At 41.1% G+C, this 25630-nt stretch overlaps 2 protein-coding genes across 4 annotated transcripts in view; both read left to right on the forward strand.

Annotated features, from left to right (window-relative positions):
- The window catches only part of rab3ip (RAB3A interacting protein (rabin3)), an 847807-nt gene that overhangs the window by 78663 nt on the left and 743514 nt on the right, over positions 1 to 25630 (forward strand). The window lies entirely within an intron of this gene.
- Positions 1 to 25630, forward strand: part of myrfl (myelin regulatory factor like) — a 51368-nt gene that overhangs the window by 6467 nt on the left and 19271 nt on the right. The window contains exons 8-19 of one of the 2 annotated variants that reach the window (XM_002667649.8): positions 2826 to 3021; positions 9118 to 9194; positions 9269 to 9379; positions 11427 to 11517; positions 12631 to 12831; positions 14459 to 14567; positions 15220 to 15329; positions 15410 to 15570; positions 18452 to 18524; positions 18600 to 18688; positions 22165 to 22227; positions 24381 to 24436. In XM_002667649.8, coding sequence (XP_002667695.4) covers positions 2826 to 3021; positions 9118 to 9194; positions 9269 to 9379; positions 11427 to 11517; positions 12631 to 12831; positions 14459 to 14567; positions 15220 to 15329; positions 15410 to 15570; positions 18452 to 18524; positions 18600 to 18688; positions 22165 to 22227; positions 24381 to 24436 — 1337 coding nt within the window. Of the gene's footprint in view, positions 1 to 2825; positions 3022 to 7933; positions 8008 to 9117; positions 9195 to 9268; positions 9380 to 11426; positions 11518 to 12630; positions 12832 to 14458; positions 14568 to 15219; positions 15330 to 15409; positions 15571 to 18451; positions 18525 to 18599; positions 18689 to 22164; positions 22228 to 24380; positions 24437 to 25630 lie in introns of those variants that run through there. The other variant, XM_073948309.1, reaches the window with a different exon arrangement.

Raw genomic sequence — 25630 nt, forward strand, 5'->3', positions numbered from 1 at the left:
TGGAGGGCCGGTCTCCTGCACAGTTTAGCTCTAACTCTAATCAAATACACCTGCTGATAGATTTCTAGTGATCTTGAAGACACTGATTGGCTTGTTCAGGTGTGTTTGATTAGAGATGGAGCTAAACTATGCAGGACACCGACCCTCCAGGACCGGGTTTGCCCACCACTGGTCTAGGGTAAATATACCAATCTATGTTACATTTTAAGTTGTCATGATTAACTTCCTAATTATTCATAAAATTTCAAAATAAATAGTAAATGATATTAAATGGTTGCAATAAAAACATAAACAATCACATTTATAACACAGCGGAGTTCAATGCTGAAAACACAGGTCAAGCAGAGTCTGCCTTTGACTAGATTCGCTCACCAAAGGCTCTGCATTGGCAGGTGACAGTATGTCTGATTAATTTACGCCATTTAATTGAAACATTTAATTCCAGTTAGCGTTTAGCAATAAAACAAACAAACAAACAAAATGCTACATTAAATTTGAATTGACAAACTCTAAACCATCCCTATCTGTTCACAGATGGGATGACGGCCAAATCAAAGGTTACCCTGGGCCAACTTTGGCCTGCAGGCCCTAGTTTTGGCATCTCTGGTTTAGATATTACAGCTTTTTTTGGTAATTCAAATCGCCATAACCAAAGTCCTTACCATGGTACATGTTCAAACACATAGTACTGTTGTATCTCAGGTTCTGAATAACGTTTATGTCTCACAATAAAGCAGTATCTTCTGGGATTTTTGTTGATAGGTATTTTAAGCAATGTATATTATATAATATCATATATTATACTGAAGAAAGGGTTGGCTCAGTGCTTAGCACTGTGGCCTCACAGCAAGAAGGTCTCTGGTTCGAGTCCCGGCTGAACAAGTTCTGTGTCAAGTTTGCATGTTTCTCCCTCCGGGTGCTCCGGTTTCCCCCACAATCCAAACCAACCCAGGCTCAGTCTGAAAACGTAGTCCTGCGGACGTTTCTGAAGACCGGGAGGCACATATTTTTGCAGTTTTGGTTTTCGCTAATTCGCAAGAGGCCGATGTGTGCGCTTTTTCTTATCTCAAATGTCTCTCCCGAGAGCCGTTCGTGAACTCACCAGAGTCCGCTGTCGACTGACTGAATGATTGACTGGGCGACCGGCCAATCGACCCTCCTCCTTCCCTAAACCCAACCAATTTTACAGATTGACCCGCCCGCCCGCTTACTTCCCTAAACCCAACCAACGGTTTACAAAAGCCTTCCAGAAAAAGAAAGCCCTTGTCACGTTTTTGGATTTTACCACATTCTCTGTTTTTGATTTCTGGAACTGCTCTTTTCCTCGGACTTGAATCCGTTTCTCGTCATCATCGTGGTCAACTCTTCTCTGCATCTCAAGTCTGTCGGCGTACACGACGAGCTAACCGAACAAACTGGTTGCATCGGGAAAGCCCTCCACAAGGAGGTAAGCTCAGCCGGTAAGCGCGTCACACCGCCCCCTAGCGTTCGCATAAAAAAATTCAAATGCAGCCATACGTACCTCCAGCCTGATCTCACGAGAAAACGTTAGTATTTTACGTTTTGCCAGTTTAGTGGCTAATTCGTACGAATTCGTACGAGTTCAGTCGTACGAAATGGTACGATTTTAAAAAAGAGGCGTGGCACCTGACCCCACCCCTAACCCCTACCGTCATTGGGGGATAAGCAAATCGTACTAAATTGTACGAATTAGATCGTACGAATTCATACGAATTAGCCACTAAATGAAAAAGTTAGGAATTGCCGTGAGATTGTGTTGGTACCTCCGGCTACATAATTGCGGTCTCCAGAAACGTCTACGTTTTCAAAATGAGCCTGTGTTGGTCCAAACACACGCGCTATTTGGTTGAATTGGATCAACTAAATTGGAAGTAGTGTATGTGCGTGAATGTGAGAGTGTATGGGCGTTTCCCAGTACTGGCTTGCAGCTGGAAGTGCATCCACTGTGTGAAATAGATGCTGGGATAGTTGCCGATTCATTCCCCTGATGTATAAAGGGACTAAGCAGCAGGAAAATGAATGAATACTGAAGAAAGCTGAAAACTTGTAACCGTCGACTTCCATAGTAAATGTTTTACCTACCTTAGATGTCAGTGGCTTCCAAAATGGTTTGGAACAAGTGGAGGATGAGAAAATGATGACAGAATTAGCATTTTTAGTAAGCTATCCCTTCAAGCACATAGTGAACAGGATATTAATGCTTGCTTGACCATTGTGAAGTCTAACGTTATCGTTAACACCAAGATTATAAACAGATAAGTATAGTAGCATCTAAACCAGAGCAAGTTTCCGATAGGCAAATACTTTAGGTGCTCGTTCACGTTTAAACCTGCATGGTTTCTGATTGGCTATCAATTTTTTACTGTTCATCGCAATTGCGCAGCTATTTTTTTCACTTAAAGCTAATTTGTTTGTTGTTAGTCGTCATCTTTTATGCGCACGTGTCTTTGCCCAGTACTTATTAATTTTAGTCATGAACTGCTGACTCATACAGCTTATGATATTCCATATATCCAGTATGGAAGTAGTTTCATTAATTAGGTATCTTTAAATATGCCTGTTTGTCTTTTCTTTGTTGTTATGTCTGTTATCTTTTATGTGCGTCACATATGTTCAATAAACTCACTGCAGAGTGTTGCCAACTTAATATTACATTTAACTCTGCACGCAAATATGAACTATGTGATTATCGAACTGTTGCCAAAAACAATCGGCATCACATTTGCGTCCATGCTAATATTCACACGCACGTCATGCGGATCAGATCTCATTACAGTTACAATCTCTTGACGTCTCTCGTGTAGGCCACCTCCGGGTTACCACGTGGACACCGACAAGGGTTTCAGCTTCTCCGCAGCCGATGAAGCCTTTGTGTGTCAGAAGAAGAACCACTTCCAGGTGACGGTTCACATAGGCATGGTCGGAGATCCCAGATTCATTCGAACGCCCGTCGGTCTGATGCCGGTCGAGAGCTTCCACGTCAAGGTCTTTGGAGTCAAGGTAATGACAAAACAAGCTAAATCTTGTGCTGAAACCCTGGACCACAAAACTAGCAATAATTTTATTTTATTTTTTTTTAAATATTTGAGATTTATACATCAACTCAAAGTTAAATAAATAAACTTCCCATTGACATATATTATATTTTTGGGGATTTGGCTGAGATGCAGCTATTTGAAAGTCTGGAAGGATTCGAAAAACTTTAAATGCAGAAAAAAAACAATCCCCTGTAAACCTGTGTATAGTGCTTAGCATTGCACATTACCTGTCAAAAGTGGAGTTGTGATCTATTTACTGATAGAATTGTTCGAAAATTGGCATCGGAACTTGATCTTTACTTGATTTTTGGCATAAAATCCCTGCTGAAAAATCCAGCTTAAACCAGCCTATGCTGGTTGGCTGGTTTTAGCTGGTCGACCAGGCTGGTTTTAGAGGGGTTTTGGCCACTTCCAGGCTGGTTTCCAGCCATTTCCAGCCTGGTCTTAGCTGGTCAGGCTGGGAGATGACCAGCTTAAACCAGATTGATCAGCCTAGCCAAGCTGGGAGTCCAGCCAAAACCAGCTATATCCAGCTTCAACCAGGCTGGTTGAGCTGGTTTTAGCTGGATTTGGCTGGTCATTTTCCAGCCTGACCAGCTAGGACCAGGCTGGAAATGGTTGGAAACCAGCCTGGAAATGGCCAAAACCCCTCTAAAACCAGCCTGGTCAACCAGCTAAAACCAGCCAACCAGCCTAGGCTGGTTTAAGATGGATTTTTCAGCAGGGATGCTCCTTTTCAGCAACTTGTCTAAACAAAAATCTGTTATTTAGCAGGTTGTGTATTTTCAATTCATGATTTTTTTTTTTGTTTATTAATGCTTTTGAATTGCATTATGGGACTTTTATGTCTGCTCTGTAGACTTTCGTTGTTGAAAATTGAACACCGCAGTTTTTCAAAATGACTTTTATTGACGTTTTAGTCGTTTTTTTTTCATTGTAAATATTGACAAACATAGTACAATAGAATACATCTCACAACAATTATGAACAAAATCAAGATAAATAAAAATAAAATGAAGTAAATTATCTGTTATACAAAGTATAATCAGATGCCAGGGGAAAAAAAAAAAAAAAAAAAATATATATATATATATATATATATATATAGGTAAGGTAAGATAATGTTAATAATAAAAACAAAAAAACTTTTATTCTATCAATTGACATTTACATAATGCTTCATTTTTTATTTTTTTCTGTTTTTAATGTTACATATTGTAGAACCATATTGTTTAATCTCCTTTATAAAATGAACACAATTTGGCTTAGCTTTGGCCCATTTCTTGACATGAATATGGTATTTTCCACAGAATAATGTTAGTGGTATAAGACAATAGGTTGTACTTTTTGAATCAATTCCATCTTGTACTAAAGCAAATATGACATCACATAACCCAATTCGTATTAGTGCACCAAATGTTCTTGAAATAAAGTTCGAAACATCAATCCAAAATAATTTTGAGTATACACATTGAAAAACTAGATTCTTTAACAATCCCACAAAAATCACAAGAGTTCTCTCTATCAACTTCAAACCGTTCAAATAACTCTTTTACAGGATAAACTCGGTGTACAATTGTAAAAGATACCTGTCTTAATTTATTATGTATAAAAATGTACTATACTTTCTTCCACTCAATGTTTCCAAATTTTGATGACCAGAAGACTGTTGAAGATGGTATACGATTCTCTTTTAATACATTCCTAAAATATCTATTACTAAATTTCCCTGCTGAAAAATCCAGCTTAAACCAGCCTAGGCTGGTTGGCTGGTTTTAGCTGGTCGACCAGGCTAGTTTTAGAGGGGTTTTGGCCACTTCCAGGCTGGTTTCCAGCCATTTCCAGCCTGGTTCTAGCTTGTCAGGCTGGGAGATGACCAGCTAAATCCAGCTTGATCAGCCTAGCCAAGCTGGGAGTTCAGCCAAAACCAGCTATATCCAGCTTCAACCAGGCTGGTTAAGCTGGTTTTAGCTGGATTTGGCTGGTCATTTTCCAGCCTGACCAGCTAAGACCAGGCTGGAAATGGGTGGAAACCAGCCTGGAAATGGCCAAAACCCCTCTAAAACCAGGCTGGTCAACCAACTAAAACCAGCCAACCAGCCTAGGCTGGTTTTAGCTGGATTTTTCCGCAGGGTTATCTTTAACAATGTTAACATCCCCAATAAATAAAACATCACTTGTCTTTGGCTGTTGGTCGACATGGTATAAGGAATTACGCAACATTGATACTTTTCTTGGTATTGCATCAAAAATAACAGCAAAGTCTTTTGGTTTTACAGGTACTTTGAATTTTTAAGGGATTCCGAGTATGACAAAAGCAATCCATAGGCTATTCATCAACTAAGTAATTGACTGACAGTAAATATTCCATTGTCATAGCATGATTGCATAAATAGACTTCCTTTTGTACAAGATATCTTTATTATTCCATGGAAAATACCGATGAGGTGTAAAATTATGTTTATAGACCAACTGCCAAGCCAGCAATGCCTGCTTGACGTTTTAGTTTGAAACAATAGAGCTTTTTCACAATGGCGTCACTTCACTTCCCCCTAGCGGCAACGCGGTGTATTTTTAGTTTCCGGTTTACCTTTGAATGAATGGGAGACTTCTCTGGAAAATGTACAAAAATATTACACGATCTGATTTAAGACTATTATTAGTATTGGCCATGTGTCCAAATGTTTCCCTTTCATTAATGAGCTGCTTTCTGAGTTTGAAAACGATTCTTTAGGTTATTAAGATTAGGATTGTTTATAAAGGAAAGCAACCTTTTCACTTATTGATTCCCTGCTGAAAATCCAGCCTTCAACTGTATGTCACTTCTAATGCCCTCTAGAAAGTCTGTAGTGGCTATAGAAATGGACCATTTGTTCATTCATACATTTCTCTTTTCGGCTTAGTCTTTTTGTTAACCACAGCGGAATGAACCGGCAACTCACATTCTTGTAACATTACCACTGTTGAATTAATTCTGTTTATTTACTTGAGTAAATGTGTGTAAATTCAGTAATCACAGTAATATTATTGACTAATATGAAAATGTTCATCTGATTTATGCACAATGCAGTGTGTACAGATATAAATTCTGTCTTTTAGTAGAGATATCATATGAGAGACTTGCTTTGTTTTTCCAAATAAAGTGGATCTACTTGGATTGGCATTGTAAACATTAAAAGTTTTTTACTTTTTAATTCGTGTATTGAGGTTTTAGTTATGACACTTCCAAAATAATTACGCAGATTTTTACCAAAATTCTCCGCAGAAAACGTCCGCGGATTTCGTCTTGCCCTAGTAACAAGCTGCTCATCTTCTGTTGTTCTGACCATCTTTATTTAACAACAGTATTTCAATTGCACTCCATACCTGTCAACCCTCCCGTTTTTCCCGGGATTCTCCCGTATTTTACTGTTCTATCCCGCTGTCATCCCGTAAAGGTATTTTCCCATATTTCTCCCGTATTTTCAGTCTTTCAGTCTCCCGTATTTTCAGTGATAAACAGAGATCCACTCCCACATAAAAAAATACTATAGTAATTTAGAGCAATACCATAGTGTTTATTATAAAAATAGCCTATTTATTGAACAACCGAGCCTCCCTATTCGCTACCCATACCTCCGAACCACCAGGGGTCGCCCCTTGCTCTAAAACGTGAGTCTTCTGTGCTTCCGCTTTGTTTAGGAATGAAAACACTTATAAATAAATATTAAAAACGGCGCGACTCCCTTTCCTTTTGATTACAGGTGCTTTCGCTCATCCCATACAATCCTCAAAACAGTCATATAATGGTGCGTGACTCTCAGCTGACGTGCTCCATAGTGATAAACCAATGACTGTAAAAAATATGGACGACGCGACAGCCCTTTTCCCATTGAACGCCTTGAGGGCAAAACGCCTGCTTGACGGGCACAAACTGTCGCAAAAGACTGCTGAAATTGGAGCCAGACATGCGCAGAAGGATTGTCTGATGGAGCCAGAGGAGGAGCCGCGAAAATGAGCGGAGTCGAGCTTCCAACCAAACGCTTTATGTAAAATCAACCACGCCCCCCGAACTTCTCAGCATGCGTTTGCTGTCATATCAACACAAATGGATGTAATAACGTTAACAAATATGAGGGTTTTATATATTCAATCGCGCCAGCTCCAGGCCGCAGCGCATAACTTACTCGCGGCGTCGCGGGCTGATTCCGGCTCGCATGCGGCAGTGCCGGCTCGCCGCCGCATCTGGCTCGATTGACTCGGACTGGAATCGGGCAGTGAGTCCAGGCATCCGGAGTAGGTCCAGCAGAGGTAACATTAGTCAGTCTGAGCTCTAAGAGATAAGTCTCCGGCAGGCGAGAATCTAGCCGGAACTGTGTTTTGCTATCTGGGTGGCTAGGCGTGTATCAGCAAACTAATAAAGCCCGAAAAAAGCCCTGAACTTAGCGAATAAACAGTGTTCCACCAGGATCATGTATGTCAGAAACTGTAGTTTACTGCTGAACTCATTTTGTCATGGTAAAATAACACAGAAATCGAATAATAACATTTCAGTCTACTTCAGTCTCCTGCCGAAGCTCAGACGCCGCGATTTGAGAAACTGTCAATCACAGCTGTCAATCACGATGACACGCCCAGCATTAAATTACTGCTAAAAACAAACTGTTTACAAAAATGAAGATCTGCACCTATTTCAGCACAATAACCAGTGCCTTAATCCACCAGAACTATCTTTCGGGACATTTTATTGCAAGTGTAATATTTTTTTTTATTTGGGCTCAAGTCTCCTTCATTAACACGGAGGAGGCGGGCTTTATGACTTGTACTGCAGCCAGCCCCCAGGGGGCGATCTAACGGCCGAAACCTTCACTCAAACGTAGGCTTGCGACACACTTGTGATAAACAGACGCTGTTTCCCAAACGGATTCTGTACACGCGATTTGAAGCGGAGTGAAAGTCTGGCTTTTGGGTGCGTGTTTAAACAGACATACAAACATAATTAATAATATTAATAACATATAGGTATGTCGATCTTGGTTGATTTTTTTCCAAACACTAATTTCGTCTTAAATGAGCATAAAACGTTAGGATAGCAGTCGAATGCTTTTATTATAACGTTAGATGTGTGCATTTTTAAAGTGACACCTCTTATTTAATGTAATAAAAAAATATTATTAAATGAGAGATTCATTCGTTGCTCTTTAAACAGTGAAGAAACGGCTAATGAGGTTGATAGCTTGATTCTGTTTCATTATAATATTAATTTTAATAAGCTGAACTGTTTGCTAATGTACTTGCTGCTACTGTATATATTTATTTTTCTTTTGTTAATAATAATTTAAAAACAAATTACTGACCGTTTAACTGTTTATTTACAATGAAACAGCTTCAAATTAACATATTTAGTCATTTTTTTTGGTGGGGGGATGGGAAATCCCTTATTATGGTGAGCTTATCCCTTATTTTCACATCCCAATGTTGACAGGTATGATCCACTCCTACATAAAAAAATACTATAGTAATTTAGAGCAATACCATAGTGTTTATTATAAAAATAGCCTATTTAAACTCTATAAATGCTATGGTATCACAACAACTATAAACATAACCCAATACTGATTTTTATTTCCAAAAACACTAAATATTTACCATAGTATTTTTTTATGTGTTCATCCGTGATAAAAAACGCGAACGTGATCTCCTGCACAGGCGGCAAAACAGCGAGATTCGGGAAGTGACTTCTGATGCCCTTACTGCAGCCACCTGCTTTCATCTACAGTGCAGTCAAGGCAAGGCGCATCTCAAACGAGCCTATTGTCACTAGGGGGCGAGGCTTTCCCCAACTGATGACAAGTACAAAGGGAGATCGTCAATCAATTTACACACCGCTGCCACACAACTGTGTTTAAACCCCGTATAAAAGTGATTTTCGCATAACAGGTCCCCTTTAATTCATATTAACTGCTTAGATTGACTTGCTTGCTTTGTATCATAGAAGGCTAATACTGATTATTAGCGTAACACCTAACAGAATCATTTATATTTTGAACAGATGATTTGTTTGACACTGTTTTTGCAGCTCGAAGCACCGAACCATTCGATCACTATAGAGCAGTCCCAGTCGGACCGAAGCAAGAAGCCTTTCCTGCCGGTCAGGTGAGTGTCAGGATACTTAAACTGAAGCATCCGAGAACCATTTCAATAATGTTTTATTGTAACGCCCCTTTCAGAGTAAATCTACCAGGAGACAAAATCACCAAAGTGACATTAGGACGCTTGCACTTCAGCGAAACCACTGCCAATAACATGAGGAAAAAGGGTAAACCCAATCCTGATCAGAGGTCAGTTACAAACAATATGTCATCTGTGAATGGAGCTTCAATTTGAGTTATTTTGAAGGTCTTAATCTTTAGATCTAGTCTCATTTGAAAATTAGCCCTACTGAAAAAAAAAACAGCTTAAACCAGCCTAGGCTGATTGGCTGGTTTTAGTTGGTCGACCAGGCTGGTTTTAGAGGGGTTTTGGCCATTTCCAGGCTGGTTTCCAGCCATTTGCAGCCTGGTCTTAGCTGGCCAGGCTGGAAAATGACCAGCTAAAACCAGCTTGACCAGCCTAGCCAAGCTGGGAGCCCAGCCAAAACCACCTATGTCGATTTAGCGGGTCATTTTCCAGCCTGACCAGCTAAGACCAGGCTGGAAATGGCTGGAAACCAGCCTGGAAATGGCCAAAACCCCTCTAAAACCAGGCTGGTCGACCAGCTAAAACTGGCCAACCAGCCTAGGCTGGTTTAAGCTGGATTTTTTCTGCAGGGAATGCAGCGAAACTTCCAAAATCTTGAGATTTTTATTTTAACACTGCTGAAAAAAACTGCTTTAACCAGCCTAGGCTGGTTGGCTGGTTTCAGCTGGTTGACCAGCCTGGTTTTAGAGTGGTTTTGGCCATTTTCAGGCTGGTTTCCAGCCATTTCCAGCCTGGTCTTAGCTGGTCAAAATGACCAGCTAAAACCAGCTTGACCAGCCTGGTTGAAGCTGGATATAGCTGGTTTTGGCTGGGCTCCCAGCCTGGCTAGGCTGGTCAAGCTGGTTTTAGCTGGTCCTCTTCCAGCCTGACCAGCTAAGACCAGGCTGGAAATGGCTGGAAACCAGCCTGGAAATGGCCAAAACCTCTCTAAAACCAGGCTGGTCAACCAGCTAAAACCAGCGAACCAGCCTAGGCTGGTTTAAGCTGTTTTTTAGCAGGGAAAGGTCCTGTAAAGTGCTTTGAAATGTCAATATTATTTTGTTGTTATCTTAGCTTTGCCAGTGAGAGTGGTTGAGCTCAAGCGTATCAAAAGTAAAGCAAAGGAGAAGCCACTTGTAGGGGGCGGGTCATGTCAGACACTAGAGAGCACGTGATTGGTCAGAAGACTTGATGAGAAACTGAAGTATGAGATGACGTCGAACAAATCATTGATCCAATTTGGCGAAAGGGACAAACTGCAAGCTTTGGATGTTAGCCTTGGATGTCAGATGTTAGCTTACCAACATACTAATGCTAACATCTAAAACACGTTATTATAATGAAACAATTTGTGGTGTGGTTCCATTTCCAGTGTGCAGAAAAAGGGCCAACAAGTAAACCAAAAGACGGCTCCTCCGTGGACCCGAAAAATATACATACAACATAAAAATTTGGGAGAGTGGACTAGATCGGGATTAAGTACACAGTTCCTCACCGTTTACCATCCAAATCAAACAATTCTGTATCACCTGCAGGTACCGCACCTAGCAATGTTTTAAGTTATAGTTTGAGGAACACGCCAAGAAATGTTAGAACTTAAGTTAAGATGTACCTCTAGAGCAGGGGTCACCAATTTCGCTCCTGGAGGTCCGGCGCCCTGCTGGGTTTAGCTCCAACTTGCCTCAACACACCTGCCTGGGTGTTTCGAGTATACCTAGTAAGACCTTGATTAGCTTGTTCAGGTGTGTTTGATTAGAGTTGGAGCTAAAATCTGCAGGACACCGGACCTCCAGGAACAAGTTTGGTGACCCCTGCTTTAGGGGTCTCAAACTGGATTCCTGGAGGGCCGCAGCTCTGCACAGATTTGCTCCAACCCTAATCAAACACAGCTGATCCTAATAAATCACGGTGTTCAAGACTACTAGAGACTATTGAGCAGATGTCAGTTGGAGAGCTGCGGCCCTCCAGGAATGGAGTTTGAGACCTTCGCTTTAGAGTCTTTGTAGCCTATAAGAGACATTGTTATCCTAAAATGCGGCCATAGCCAAGGGCAGCTAAAGGGGCTACAAAAGCTTGCCCATTTAAGCAAGCTTGAGCTTCCATGGGTAAAGTGTTTTATGTGAATAGTCATATAGGGCCACTATCTGTATGTCTGTTTGCATTTGATAGGTACTTTATGATGGTGGTGGGTCTGTACGCCACTGTGAAGGACGAGAGCTTCCTGCTGGTCGCGAATGTTTCTGAAAGAATCATTGTTAGGGTAAGTCTTCCTGGTGTTGTATTAAAAATAGATTGACTAGACTGAAGTTGCTAATTACATTGCTGGGAACCTTTGAATCCAACACCCACGTACCCACCTACTTGTTTAATCCCTAATTCTTGCTTTTTCATAAGCAACACAGGTTAAAATCGCCCTAGTTACCTTCATTACGATGGAGTAATGAAGGTAACTAGGTTATGAAGGTAACTTCATTACTCCATTACGATGGAGTAATAAAGGATGGCCCTTTTTTTATCCCCATCCAAACGCCTTTGTGTGCTTTTACCCACGTGGGGCGTGGGCGGGACTGTGACTTGCGCCTTGAAATGGCTGCTGGACCAGCTGGCTGCCCGCACTCAACGGATTGTTTTCCATGACCCCTGTTCCCATCCCCTGTGTCTATGTTGTGTCTTGCCGGTGTGCTTATGCTAAGATAGGGCTGTTTTTCTCCCTCTTCTCACTTTGTCCTACTCAAGGGCAAGCTGAGGGGGAGGTTTTTTTTTTTGCCTAACTGTCCAAATGTATATTTCTTCGTTTCTAAATGCTACCTCCTATGATCTGTCTCCCCTGAAAAGTGTGATGTTTTGTGTATGGTCTGGGGGGTCCAATTTCGCTATACGAATGTGTAGTGACAATAAAGGCTTGATTGATTGATTGATTGATTGATTGATTGATTGATTGATTGATTGATTGATTGATTGATTGATTGACTCATTTAGTAATGGACTTGACTTTTAATGACTTTAATTTTTTTTAACTTAGCATCTTTTTTTTTTCTGATGTCCTCATTTATTTCTGCGACCCACGTGTAACCTAGATCACAGCAGATTCTTGGACAGTAAGCCTTGTATAGTTCTGGAAAATGTCTGTTTTTGGCACTGCAGTGTTTCCACAAGGAAAGCCTTGGCCAATCATACTGTGTTTGGCAACTAAATTGTAGATCTACTGATGAATCAGGCTAGATGTCAATGACATCTTGGGTCAAACATGGACAGACCCAATCACTGGAACATCAATTGACAAACAGATTAGTGCATGTTTTCCTCAAAGTTAGCTGCTTTATTGATCGAAAACTTTGATTTGTTCTCCAACTTATCATCTTTTCATCTGTAGGCCTCCAACCCTGGTCTGTTTGAGAACGATAGTGATGTTCTCTGGCAAAAAGGACATGCCCCAGAGTCCATAGTGTGCCATGGGAGGATCGGCATCAACACTGACAGCCCTGACGAGGCTTTGGTGGTTTGCGGGAACACCAAGATAATGGGCAACGTCATGCATCCCTCAGACAGACGAGCCAAACAAAACATTCAAGAAGTGAGTGTGTCCCTCTGCTGAGTTTCTTCACCTGTCTGAGTTGATGAGCATTCAATCGGCTTTGTCGTTCAGGAAACGGTGTGTCTGTAACTTTCTGATTGTGCTGCATCTCTCTTAAACTAAATCTGTGTTTGTGATATTAATCGAACTACTAAAGATTACGATATTATCCAGAGGACCAGAATTGGGAACCACTGATCTAGATAAAGAGAATAGCCTTGAAAGGCAGCTTTCAGGTGGTCAGTTTCATCCAAGATGCTCAGATCCATCTGTCTTCAGCTTCTTGGAACATTTTTTTTTTCTGTTGACATTACAAATTCTAATCAGTTGTTGCTTGTCAGACTTCATGAACATGACTCCCACATCACACTGTAAGATTTCAGCTGTCAGAGGCCCCGTTTTAGTTTGAAAATGCATAAGTTTTGTTACGGTTACGCCATCCGTCCACACTACGCCGGAGTTTTCGAACGCCGAAAACAAAGCGTTTTGGAAACGCTGTAGAGGCTTTTTTCATTCTAAAACGCTGCTGCTCCCTCTCAGTGTGGACGAGGAAAAACAGAGACATCTGAAAATGGAGGCGGGGCTGCCGACATTCGCTAGCTGATTGGGGCTTTTGTGTCATTGCGTATCCTTCCCTTATTCGTCAAGCCCCTATCGCATGACTATAACACATGGCTTTAACGCTACCAGAAGACAGCAGACCAGCTTTCACTGGAAACAACAACATGGACACAGAAATGGGAGCGTTGTTTGGACAATTGTCTGTTTTAGGCGGCATTGTGCAGTTATTCATTTGATACGTTTAGTAACAACTCGACCACGTCGTCTGTCCACAAAAATACCTCTCTTGCTTTCTTTGCCATCGCGTTCATTGTTCAACCGGCGTTTGTTGACTAACAATAACCAAATGCCGAGCAAGACACATGCTTCCTGTTTATACTAGAACACGCATGCCCAGAGTGCGCGTATGATCTTGTAACATACGTTTTTGGTGGCGTAGTGTAGACGGAGATATGTTCAGAAACGCTAGGCGAAACGCTAGTGTGGACGCAGATCGTTTCTGATCTAAAACGCCGTAGTGTAAACGGGGGCATAATGTCAGACTGAATGACTTAAGAAGCTCCAAACACAGATATGCAAGAAAACTCACCTGGAGTTTGCGGTCATTCATCCATGACACTGACATGATACCTTGCGGCAAACATAGACAAACTGTAGCGGCGATTTTGCTCATGGTGTGCCACCATAACAAAACCAGGAAAGGCTGTTTTCCCCGTGGTGATTTGAAGTTGTTTGCCTCATCAGGTTTGATGCTCATCATAGCTGAGTTACACTGCATATAAGTGACTAAAATGGAGGGAAAATGTTATCCCGACAGCCATTAATCGGCTGAACACGTCAAACAAACAAAGATCACAGATTTAAGCTTACAATTTCCCAAATTTGTCTCAGAAGACCAAATCGTGGCTGGAGTTTCACAGGTTGGGCAGGGCTTTAAAATGGATGTTTAGTTCCTTCCGCAGATTCCCTTTTGGCGGCGATGTTCCTTTGTCTTCATGTTCATATGTTCACAGCTTCTCTTTAGTGGTAATGGAGCTGGCTATTCTTGCGTCTTCTTGTGCTGCAGGTGGATTCAACGGAACAGCTCAAGAGGATAGCTCAGATGAGGATTGTGGAGTACGATTATAGACCAGAGTTTGCCTCAAGGATGGGGATCGACCAATGTCATGAAACAGGTAAAACTAAGCTAAATTAGCACGCAACTTCTTTAAAACAGTGTTCAGTCAAGGTGCTCACCATCACACCCCTAGTAGCAAAGAATTCTGGCCCAGATTTGGCACAAAGCTGGCACAGCAGGCATTCATCCGGCACTGGCATACAGCATGTGGGCCAAACATGGCCCGGGTTTGGCAGAGGTGGCACCGTTTTTAAGGCGGCACACAAGATTTGGGCCAGATGAAAAACGTAGTATTTGGCCCAGATTTAAAAATGTGATAAGTGGGCCATTTGAGTTTGGCCAGTCTTGACCCACATTTAAAATACACTAAAATCATTTTTGAGTAAAGAAAAAAAATTCTACCAATCAGGTCACTTTAAGAAAAAGCGTGCCCAGAGTGTGCCTTAAGCGCATCACTCCATGGGTTTATCAATTTCATTGCAATCGTGACACACCAACCTATCTGGCTCAGTTCAGGCCCAGTTACGAGTTATTAACTTGGCTGAGACTTGGCCCAGATATGGTCCGTGTTTGGCCCTTGTCTGGAAGCCAGATTTGGTCCAGTTATGTACCGTAATTCACTGCGGCATGTGGGCCAAGCAAAACCTGATTGTGTGGGCCAGAGCTGGGCCAGAGAAATTTTGCTATGTGGGCCGTCTCTCTTTGATTAGGAATCATCGCGCAGGAAGTCAGAGAACTCCTGCCTTCGGCTGTGAGAGAGATGGGGGATATAACTTGCATAAATGGGGAGACGATTGATCAGTTCCTTATGGTGGACAAGGTGAGCTAGTGAATAATTGCAGCTGATGTTTTCTAGGCAGACTGATTTGTAACACAACGTTGGTCTTTTTTCTAATCTAGGAACAGATTTTCATGGAGAACGTGGGTGCTGTGAAGCAGCTGTGTAAGCTCACTGATAACCTTGAGAGTCGCATTCAAGAGCTTGAGGTCTGGAACACTCGCCTGGCCAAACTGAAGACGCTCGGCAGCATGCGCTCCAACAGCAAAGCTCCTACTAAAGGGTCTGCACCTTATTTCTTTCATTTGAGTTGTATTTTTGAAGGATGAAAACGTGTGTGCTGATTTTCCTAGCTTTGTATTGTGCATTTGGAAAATGTTAACGGCGCTTCAATGTTTTCACGTTGTTATGTTACAGCCATATTTCAACTGAATTAAGTGTACTATGCTCCTCACAAATCTACAAACAACTCCCCATAATGAAATTGTGAAAAGCTTGTTTGAAATTTTTGTAAATTTATATAAAAAACCCAAACAAACAACAAAAAAGGTGTACACAAGTGTCCATAACCTTTGTCATAAGCCTTTTTGTTTCCACTGAAATTCTTAAGATGTGGCGAGGCAGTGGCGCAGTAGGTAGTGCTGTCGCCTCACAGCGAGAAGGTTGCTGGTTCGATCCTCGGCTCAGTTGGCGTTTCAGTGTGGAGTTTGCATGTTCTTCCTGCGTTCGCGTGGGTTTCCTCCGGGTGCTCCGGTTTCCCCCCAACATGCGGTACAGGTGAATTGGTTAGTCTAAATTGTCCGTTGTGTATGAGTGTGTGTGTGGAGATGGGTTGCGGCTGGAAGGGCATCTTTTGCGTAAAAAATGTGCTGGATAAGTTAGTTCATTCCACTGTGGCGACCCCAGGAATAATAAAGGGACAAAGCAGACAAGAAAATGAATAAATGAATTCTCAGCACAAGCCAAGCCATGAACACCAAGGAGTTGTCGTGCGGATAAATCGCGCTATTCGAGCGTAAATAGCCGCGTGAACATTTGAGGTTACTCGCTTCATTCGTGTGTCAAACGCGCTTCATTCACGAGTCAAATTCACTTCAGAACAGACGTGGATTCGCGTGATGGGCAGGGCTTCTGTCCGCCCTGTGACTCTAGCTTCATTGCTAAAGGGCTAACATGGATTTTATAAAAAAAATAACAGTGTTGATGTGCTTTATGAAGGCTGATAAACAGCGTTGATACGTTTAGGGCCGTGTCTGAGTCCACTACATCCTTTCAGAGGTGCATCCAGCTCTTTAAGCTCATAGACTCCTCTAGAAACTGAACCTGGCTGATGGAGGTTTTCAGCGGTGCTTCTGACTGAGCCCAGCCCAGTTTGATGAACTTCTTGTCGGTGTCTGCTGAGGGATTTTTCCTGGGACACCACCAACAGGCAATACGTCACAATCACGCCCCCACAAGAACAAGCTCCTGATTGGTTAACACGGCGCGAATTTCGCTAAAGTTCAGACTTTCGAACTCGAGTGATTCGCGCAAAACACACATTAAACGTGTCAAACGCGCAATTCGCGTCACGCCATTCGGTGTGAACGCAGCGTAAGACAGGATTGTATGTGTGCACAGATCTGAGGAAGGGTACAGAAAATGCTGCTAAAATTTCTGCAGCATCAAGATCCTAGTAACCACGGTGACCTTTATCATCAGAAAAGAGAAGGAGTTTTGTAACCACCAATACTCCTCTAGATTGGCCACCGCCAAACTAAGAGATCAGGGCATAAGGACCTTATCTTACCTTTAAGGTCAGGGAGGTGTCTAAGAACATGAACACGAACTTCCCAAAGATCAAGTATCTCTGCAGCTCTTCACCAATCAGGCCTGTATGGTAGAGCAACCAGATTGCTGACACTCCTCAGTACAGCCAAATGACAGATGCCTGGAGCTTGACCAAAGAGCACCCGAAGAACTCCCAGACCATCAGAAACCAAATTCTCTGTTCCGATTGTTCTTATTGCCAAGCATCGTGACTGGAGGAAACCAGGCAACACCCGTTAGATGGCCAGTACCATCACTACAGTGATCAAAGTGGAGCAGGATCAGCTGTGGAGATATTTTTCAGCAGGATGAACGTGGAGATTAGTCGGGATGGAGGAAAAGGCGAACGCAGCAATGGACAGAGACATCCTTGTTGAAAACCTGCTCCAGAATGTATGTGATCTCAGACTGGGGTTTCAAAAAAGAAAACGACCATCAGCACACAGTTCAAGAGTTTACACTTAGCTGATGATTGATAATAAGGCTTGTTTGGCGTGCTGTCCCGGGAGAGAGCCCTGAGCTTATGAGATCCTTGAAGCCCTGGGCTCCCTCCCGTTGCAGGGGAGTTTGAGCTCTGGTAGATCTCGATGACTGCCCCCCTTGCTTATTTGTAGCGAAGTGTCAGATATGGATGGCTGAGAAGAGGTGTACCCAGACCTTGGCTGTAAATATTTGGGATCAATTGTTTAGGGTGCTTGAATTTGAACTGTGGGAGGAAATCGGAGAAAAACCCTCGCGAGCACGGGGAGAACGAGCAAAACTCTGCACAGAAATGTCGCCTGGTTTGGAGGGTAATTAAACCAAGGGCATTCTTGCTGTGAGGCAACAGCGCTAATCACTGGCCACCGTGTCGCACGTTTGAAAGGAGGGAAAGTAGGGTTGGTTGTGTGGGGGTGGGGGCCCAGACCTAAACCCTATTAAACATATCTGGAAAAAGCGTGCAATAATGCGACCCATCCAACCTTATGGAGAAACTGCAGAGAAGAATGGGAGAAACAGGTGGGCCAAGCTTGTAGCTTCATTCTCAAAACGATTTGAGGCTGTAATTGGTGTCAAAGGTGCTTCAACAAAGTATTGCGCAAAGGCTGTGAATATTTATGTACTTCCGATTTTTGAAACGTGTATGTATTTATTTAATTTTTTTTATTTTTAATACAATTACAAAAGTATTAAAACATATTTCACGTTATCATTATGAGGTACAGGTTGTCGATTTCTGAAGAAAATTATGAAGTAAATACATTTTGCAATTAGGCTGTGAAAAAAAAAGTGCTGTGAATGCTTTCCAGACACACTGTTTGTGTCTTCATGCAAACCCCTGAAATCTGATGTTTACTGAAATCTTTTTGTCACAGGAAGATCAACAAAAACTGCACATCCCGTGCAGAACTGCCATCACCAGTACCATCTCCCTCTCAATCTAGCAAAGTAACGAAAACCATGTTACTTAACATTTTCAACACTGATTTGTACAAATGTGACACCTTCATATTTCTCTTCCAGAACTACTTCTGTGGGAGATACAACCACTGTCTTCAACACCGAGTATTCCAAGCTAGCATTATCATGCTAGTCACAACCATGGCTCTTTGGTAAGATGTTTTAAAATACATTTGACCCTATATCTGAACTTGCCTATAAAGGACAGATTAGTCAGGTCTCTTTTATTCCTAGGGCGCTTCATGCAACACAGATAATGTCATAGCAACTTTACAAAGAAAACAGGCAATGCTGGAAAATCAACCATGTAGTTTTATTGGTTTGACTCACTCCACTAATTGACTGAACCTTCGTACGAACCTTTGGAGAAACTGGACCCTCAGATTGCCAGACAGAGAAGCGTGATTGGTCTAGAGTCACCTCTAGTTGATCTGGCTTACTTCACTGCGTCCCATACATAGCATTGCATTTGGTGATGTAAGGCTTGAATGTAGCTGCACAGCCATAGGAACCAATTCCATGAAGCTTCCTAAATCTGTTTTGAGCTGTAGGCCACACAAAGTTTGGACAATATCACTAATACTACAATGGAATATTCAGTAGTGAGATTATCGTTTTTTTTCGTTTAATCATTTAGCAGATGCTTTTGTCCAAAGCGACTTAAAAGTGAGGAGACATTCGTCGATTCAACGATTCAACAGTTTTATATATAGCTTGAAGAGTGTTTCTACAGGTGGTTTGTGAAGCCCACTCACCTGTGTGAAACTCACATCATAAATGCACATTTATATATATATATATATATATATATATATATATATATATATATATATATATATATATATATATATAACTTTAAATATATATATATATATATAACTTTAAATATATATATATAAAAATAGATATAACTTTAAATTGAAACTATACATTTTTATTTTATTTATTTTTACTATTTTACTATTTTCCCAAGTTTATATAACTACTACTTTAATGCTGCGTTCACACCAGATGCGGAACGCGCGTCAAGCGCGAGTGATTTACATGTTAAGTCAATGCAAACGCGCGAATAGACATCCTCCGGCGAGATACGCGCGAATGGCGAGGCGCGAATGACGCGAATTGCGCATTGTGAATAGCGCGATACGCACAAATAGCGCGGGGCGAATTGAGCTTTTTGCACGTTTGAGCCGCTTAATTTGCGTTTCGCGCGAATCTCTCGAGTTCGAAAATCTGAAATCGCCGCGTTAACCAATCAGAAGCTTGCTCTTGTGGGGGCGTGATTGTGATGTAGAACCTATTGATGGTGTCCTGGAGAAATCCTCTAGGCGACACCGACAACAAGTCATCAAACTGGGCTTGGCTCAGTCAGAAGCACCGTTGAAAGCCTCCGTGATCCAGGTTCAGTTTCTGGAGGAGTTTATGAGCTCACAGAGCTGGATGCACCTCTGAAAGCATGTAGTGGACTCAGACATGGTGTTTTTCAGGCTTCATAAAGCACATAAACACTGTTATTTTCTTCATAAAATCCATTTTAGCCATTTAGCAATGAAGCTAGTGTCACCGGGCAGACAGAAGCCCTGCCCATCACGCGAATCCGCGAATTGACATGCGAATGAAGCAGATTTGACACGCAAATGAAGCGAGTAAACTCAAATGCTTACATGGCAATTTACGCGCGAATAGCGTGATTTATCCGTGCGTTCGGCGTCTGGTGTGAACACAGCATAAGAAAATATCAAATAATAAATTGATTGAGAGTCCAGTTGTGAGAAATTTTTGAGCTGACATCAGGGATTTTTTTGCAGTAAGTCAGAGCAAAACATAAAATAACGAACTCCTGTGGAACTTTACTGCGCAGGAGAAGAGCAACCGCTAAACAAGAATAACGGGAGCTCACACGCGCAGGTAAAGTCTAGATCTGATATGCGGCCGGCAGGAGTTGTGATACGCACATTGATATAGCAGCATCTTTTAATGACACTGTATAACAGCCCTGCTGAAAAATCCAGCTTAAACCAGCCTAGGCTGGTTTTAGCTGGTCGACCAGGCTGGTTTTAGAGGGGTTTTGGCCATTTCCAGGCTGGTTTCCAGCCATTTCCAGCCTGGTCTTAGCTGGTCAGGCTGGAAAATGACCAGCTAAATCCAGCTAAAACCAGCTTGACCAGGCTGGTTTAAACTGGACATAGCTGGTTTTGGCTGGGCTCCCAGCCTGGCTAGGCTGGTCAAGCTGGTTTTAGCTGGTCATCTCCCAGCCTGACCAGCTAAGACCAGGCTGGAAATGGCTGGAAACCAGCCTGGAAATGGCCAAAACCCCTCTAAAATCAGCCTGGTCGACCAGCTAAAACCAGTCAACCAGCCTAGGCTGGTTTAAGATGTTTTTTTTCAGTAGGGAAACCCTGTTTCTGGAGAGCCACCTTCCTGCAGATTTCAGTTGCTACCCATATCAAACACACCTGAACCAATTAATTAGAACCTGAACACCACATGATAATTACAGGCAGGTGTGTTTGATATGGGTTGCAACTGAAATCTGCAGGAAGGTGGCTCTCCAGGAGCAGGGTTGGCCACCCCTGCTGTATAACAATATTCAGTATATTAACAGTGCTGTGACCGTTTAGGGTTGGGGTGGTGGGTAGGTGTTAAAAAATACAATTTATTGGGTAATTTAATAGATGACATAAATAATACTCGGAACAGCTGCTGTTTTTACAGTGCTGTGATGGTTGGGATGGGGGTAGACGTTAATAAAATACAATAAATGGAAAATGTAATGAATAATATATATAATTCTCGTTAACTTCCGGCCGCAACCATATCTGATCTTTTAACAACCCACGCACGCCCTCTTCAGTGCGGCAATGCTACTGCATGCCTCACCTCACGTCTTTTCAGAGCGACCTTATGTCAGATTCTAGCACTGAATAAGAGATAGACATGTGAAATACATGACCTATTATATGGAAATCAAGGACCTATAATAAAAACGTCCACAATGTATAAAAACAATTTAATAAAGCTTTACACTGAGTGAGCCAAGGGATTGAGCAATCTGACCCGAAGCAGAGCTTGGTGCTGCCTCGCTTCCTACGCTGTAATTGGACAAGAGATACATAAAATACAGCCTTTTTTCTAATAAAAAAAGATTGAAATCAAACAGAAGTTGCATTTACAGCACAGATCAGTGGACAAATACTTCTTTTATCATTAGTATACATCTCATTATGGCAGGTGAGGATGATGCCTCACTAACACCACTTCCAACAGCAGCCTAGTTTTACATGGTCTCCCATCCAGGTACTGACCAGGCTCAGCCCTGCTCAGCTTCAGTGAGTAACGGCTCTTGGGCTGCAGGGTGATATGGCTGCGGCTAGCAAATGTAAATATGTTCAGGCATCTTGGCTGTTTATTTGCATGACTGCAGTGTTATTTATTAATCTCAAGTGCACATCATCTACTTTACAATCATATTACATTTTCAGTCTAAATAAACTGAGATTCTTTACAAAGCGACACCAACAACTACAAACTGACCTGACATGCAATGCGTTGGATGTACCGAGGAGAGGTTGAGATCAAATGAAGTATCGGCCTGCGTTTGACCTTATTTGATCTTGTTGTTTTGCAGTGTCATTTCTATCACTGCTCTCTATATGTTGACCTTACAAGAGGACATGGATTTCAATAGCAGGTAAATGTTATCATCAATTATGTGACAGCTAAAAACATACAGTTGAAGTCAGAATTATTAGCCCCCCCTGAATTATTAGCCCCCAGGGTAACACTTTAGAATAACTATCCGTTATAACTAGTTAATAGATCAGTAATAAACTTTTAGTTAATGTGTTATAAATAGTGCTGTCAATCGATTAAAAAAATTAACTAATTAATCGCACCTTTTAAAAAAAAAATTATCGCAATTAATCGCGATTAATTGCATTTAAAATACTGAAACTTGTAATTTTTGCTATTCAAATGTAAAATTAATGTAAACGCAAGACAAAAACTATTAAAATTCTAAATATAATTGTTTAATAGAATTTTTGTTTAACTTGTAACACAGATTTCTTCATGTAAACAACATACCCACAATAAACCATCAAGATCCTGGCTTGAAAGCCATATTAATTACAGAAATTAAAACACAGGCATGTTAATGACATTTAAATTTCAAAACAATCAATGCCAATAAAGAAAACATTGATTTCCATGTTGGATTCTAAGTGGACTGCAAAAAAATGCCAAAATACAGGAATTGCAAATAAATGATAATCTCTCGCAAACCGGTTGTTAAATACACTGCACACCGCTCTCGCCCCTACTCAGATACGTCACTCACTCCACCCCTGACACCCCTCAACGGGCCTGACACAGACACAAACAGAAAGACACACACAACGCGCTGCAGACGTTTTGGCCCCAACGGCCTTCCATACTGGAGCGACTCCCCTCAGATTCAACACGCATGATCCCGTTCATCAAATTTGCTTAAACTAAGCGTCCTAAAGTATTACTGTATTTCACAAGGATTCTTACACAACAATGCGAAGCATACGCTTTCGTTGCGTTTAATGAGGAAACACGCTAAACTTGGAGGGCTCATGCTGAAAGGCAGAGTAATCCCCTGTCTTTGACAGCTCGCGACTTCACCAGAGACTTTCTGATACTCTGATTTTAATATGATTAAGATTATACTCTTATTAAAATTCTACCGTGTAGCCTAAGCAGTGATTTTATTACCTTAAAGGAACGTTATTCTAGTTGCAACTATTCCTCATTTATTAACAGTTAATAAATGAGGAATAGTTGCAACTTTAGAATAACATCCCAATAACATGTATAAACTATTAACTGATACTTAACAAGTCTTTAGTAAGTAATTTACTAACAGCTTGTTCATGGTCTAATACTAATTTATTAGGTATAGTTATAAATCATTAAAATACAGTTAACAAACCGTTTGTAACTTGTTAACTAACAGCTTGTAAGTTATCTATTGGTTATCTATAAGGCACAGTTATTAAAAAATAACAAACTATTATCTTTTATTTAACAAGTCATTTATAACTCATTAACTAACAGTTTATTAATGAACTATTAACTAGTTATAACGGATAGTTATTCTAAAGTGTTACCGCCCCTCGTTTATTTCCCCCCCAATTTCTGTTTAACTGGGAGAAGATTTTAATAACTTTTAACAGTTTTAATAACTTTTAGGTTTTAATAACTCATATCTAATAACTGAGTTATTTTATCTTTGCCATGACGACAGTAAATAATATTAGACTAGATATTCTTCAAGACACTTCTATACAGCTTAAAGTGAGATTTAAAGGCTTAACTAGGTTAATTAGGTTAACTAGGCAGGTTAGGTAATTAGGCAAGTTGTTGTATAACGATGGTTTGTTCTGTAGACTATCGAGAAAAATATAGCTTAAAGGGGCGAATAATATTAACCTTAAAATGGTGTTTAAAAAATTAAAAACTGCTTTTATTCTAGCCGAAATAAAACAAATCAGACTTTCTCCAGAAGAAAAAATATCATCAGACATACTGTGAAGATTTCCTTGCTCTGCTAAACATCATTTGGGAAATATTTAGTAAAAAAAAAAAATTCAAAGGGAGCAAATAATTCTGACTTCAACTGTATATGTTAGGTGCTCAATGACTCAGCACGTTAAATCAGATTGCTTGCCATGCTTGTTATTGTTACTTCAATGTGGCAGTAATATATATATATATATATATATATATATATATATATATATATATATATATATATATATATATATATATATGTGGCAGTAAAGTGAGGTTTTACCCTTGTTTTCTTTTCATTTACAGTTTCAACGACTCCAACGTTATACCAGCCTACACCACGCCAGCGGCACTGACCACAGGTACTGTATGCAGATATTTAGGCATATTCGGTTGGACCCTTTACACTTGAAATCCTCAACCCCGGGTCATTCCAATCTCTCGGTTAACAGATCCAGGGTTATCTTGCTTCATATCTGCATCTTAAACATTAAAAAGGTGTTATAAAAACAGCGACGCAGTGGCGCAGTAGGTAGTGCTGTTGCCTCACAGCAAGAAGGTCGCTGGTTCGAGCCTTGGCCGGGTCAGTTGGCGTTTCTGTGTGGAGTTTGCATGTTCTCCCTGTGTTTGTGTGGGTTTCCTCCGGGTGCTCTGGTTTCGTCCAAAGACATGTGGTGGAGGTGAATTGGGTAGGGTAAATTGTCTGTAGTGTATGAGTGTGTATGGATGTTTCCCAGAGATGGGTTGCAGCTGGAAGGGCGTTTGCTGCGTAAAACAATGTGCTGGATAAATTGGTGGTTCATTTGGCTGTGGCGGCCCTGGATTAATAAAGGGGCCGAAAACAAAATGAATGAATGAACGTTATTAAAACCGGGAATATAAAAACTGGGTTAAATAGTAAACACTATTTATTTTGGATTTCTTTGCTGTGGCAGTTTCAAAAGCGGTCCTAAAATCACATCAACTTTCATGATTGCCAGTCTTCAACGCTTTGGTGCACAGATTTAAGCATGGTCTCACTTTTAAGAAGACACCTGTCAACACAGAGTAATTCAGCACTCATCATGCGAAGTTTATTTATAAACTGATTTCGAGTGGATCGCGTGTTTACGATTTACCACAGCCGGTCTCGCATTAGCTAATCACGATTCCCCAATTAAAAGATTCCAAAGTTACTATAAATAACCACAGTCTTCATTTAATGTTTACCTTTGTCTGGAAGAAACCCCCCTTCCTCCCCCTTCTCCTCCTTTACTCCTCGTAGATTATGCGGCACGGCGGCCCAGTGGTTAGCACTATTAGCCCCACAGCAAGAACACTGCCGGCCCTGGTCCTTACTGTCCCGCGCTCTCTTCAGGACAGCATGCCAAACAAGCGTATGATAAATCATCAGCTGAGTGTAAACTCTTGAAGTGCCTTAAAGTTTATGACAATAATAAAACAATACATTGATATTTTATTATACAATATAAAAAATTTATTTTACAAAACCTGATTTAGCCTAAAACTGAAAGACAATCTAAGATAAATATTAGAGCAAACAACATTAATTTTGA

The sequence above is a fragment of the Danio rerio genome, chromosome 4 (assembly GCF_049306965.1).
Source record: "Danio rerio strain Tuebingen ecotype United States chromosome 4, GRCz12tu, whole genome shotgun sequence".
Classification (NCBI taxonomy): Eukaryota; Metazoa; Chordata; class Actinopteri; order Cypriniformes; family Danionidae; genus Danio; species Danio rerio.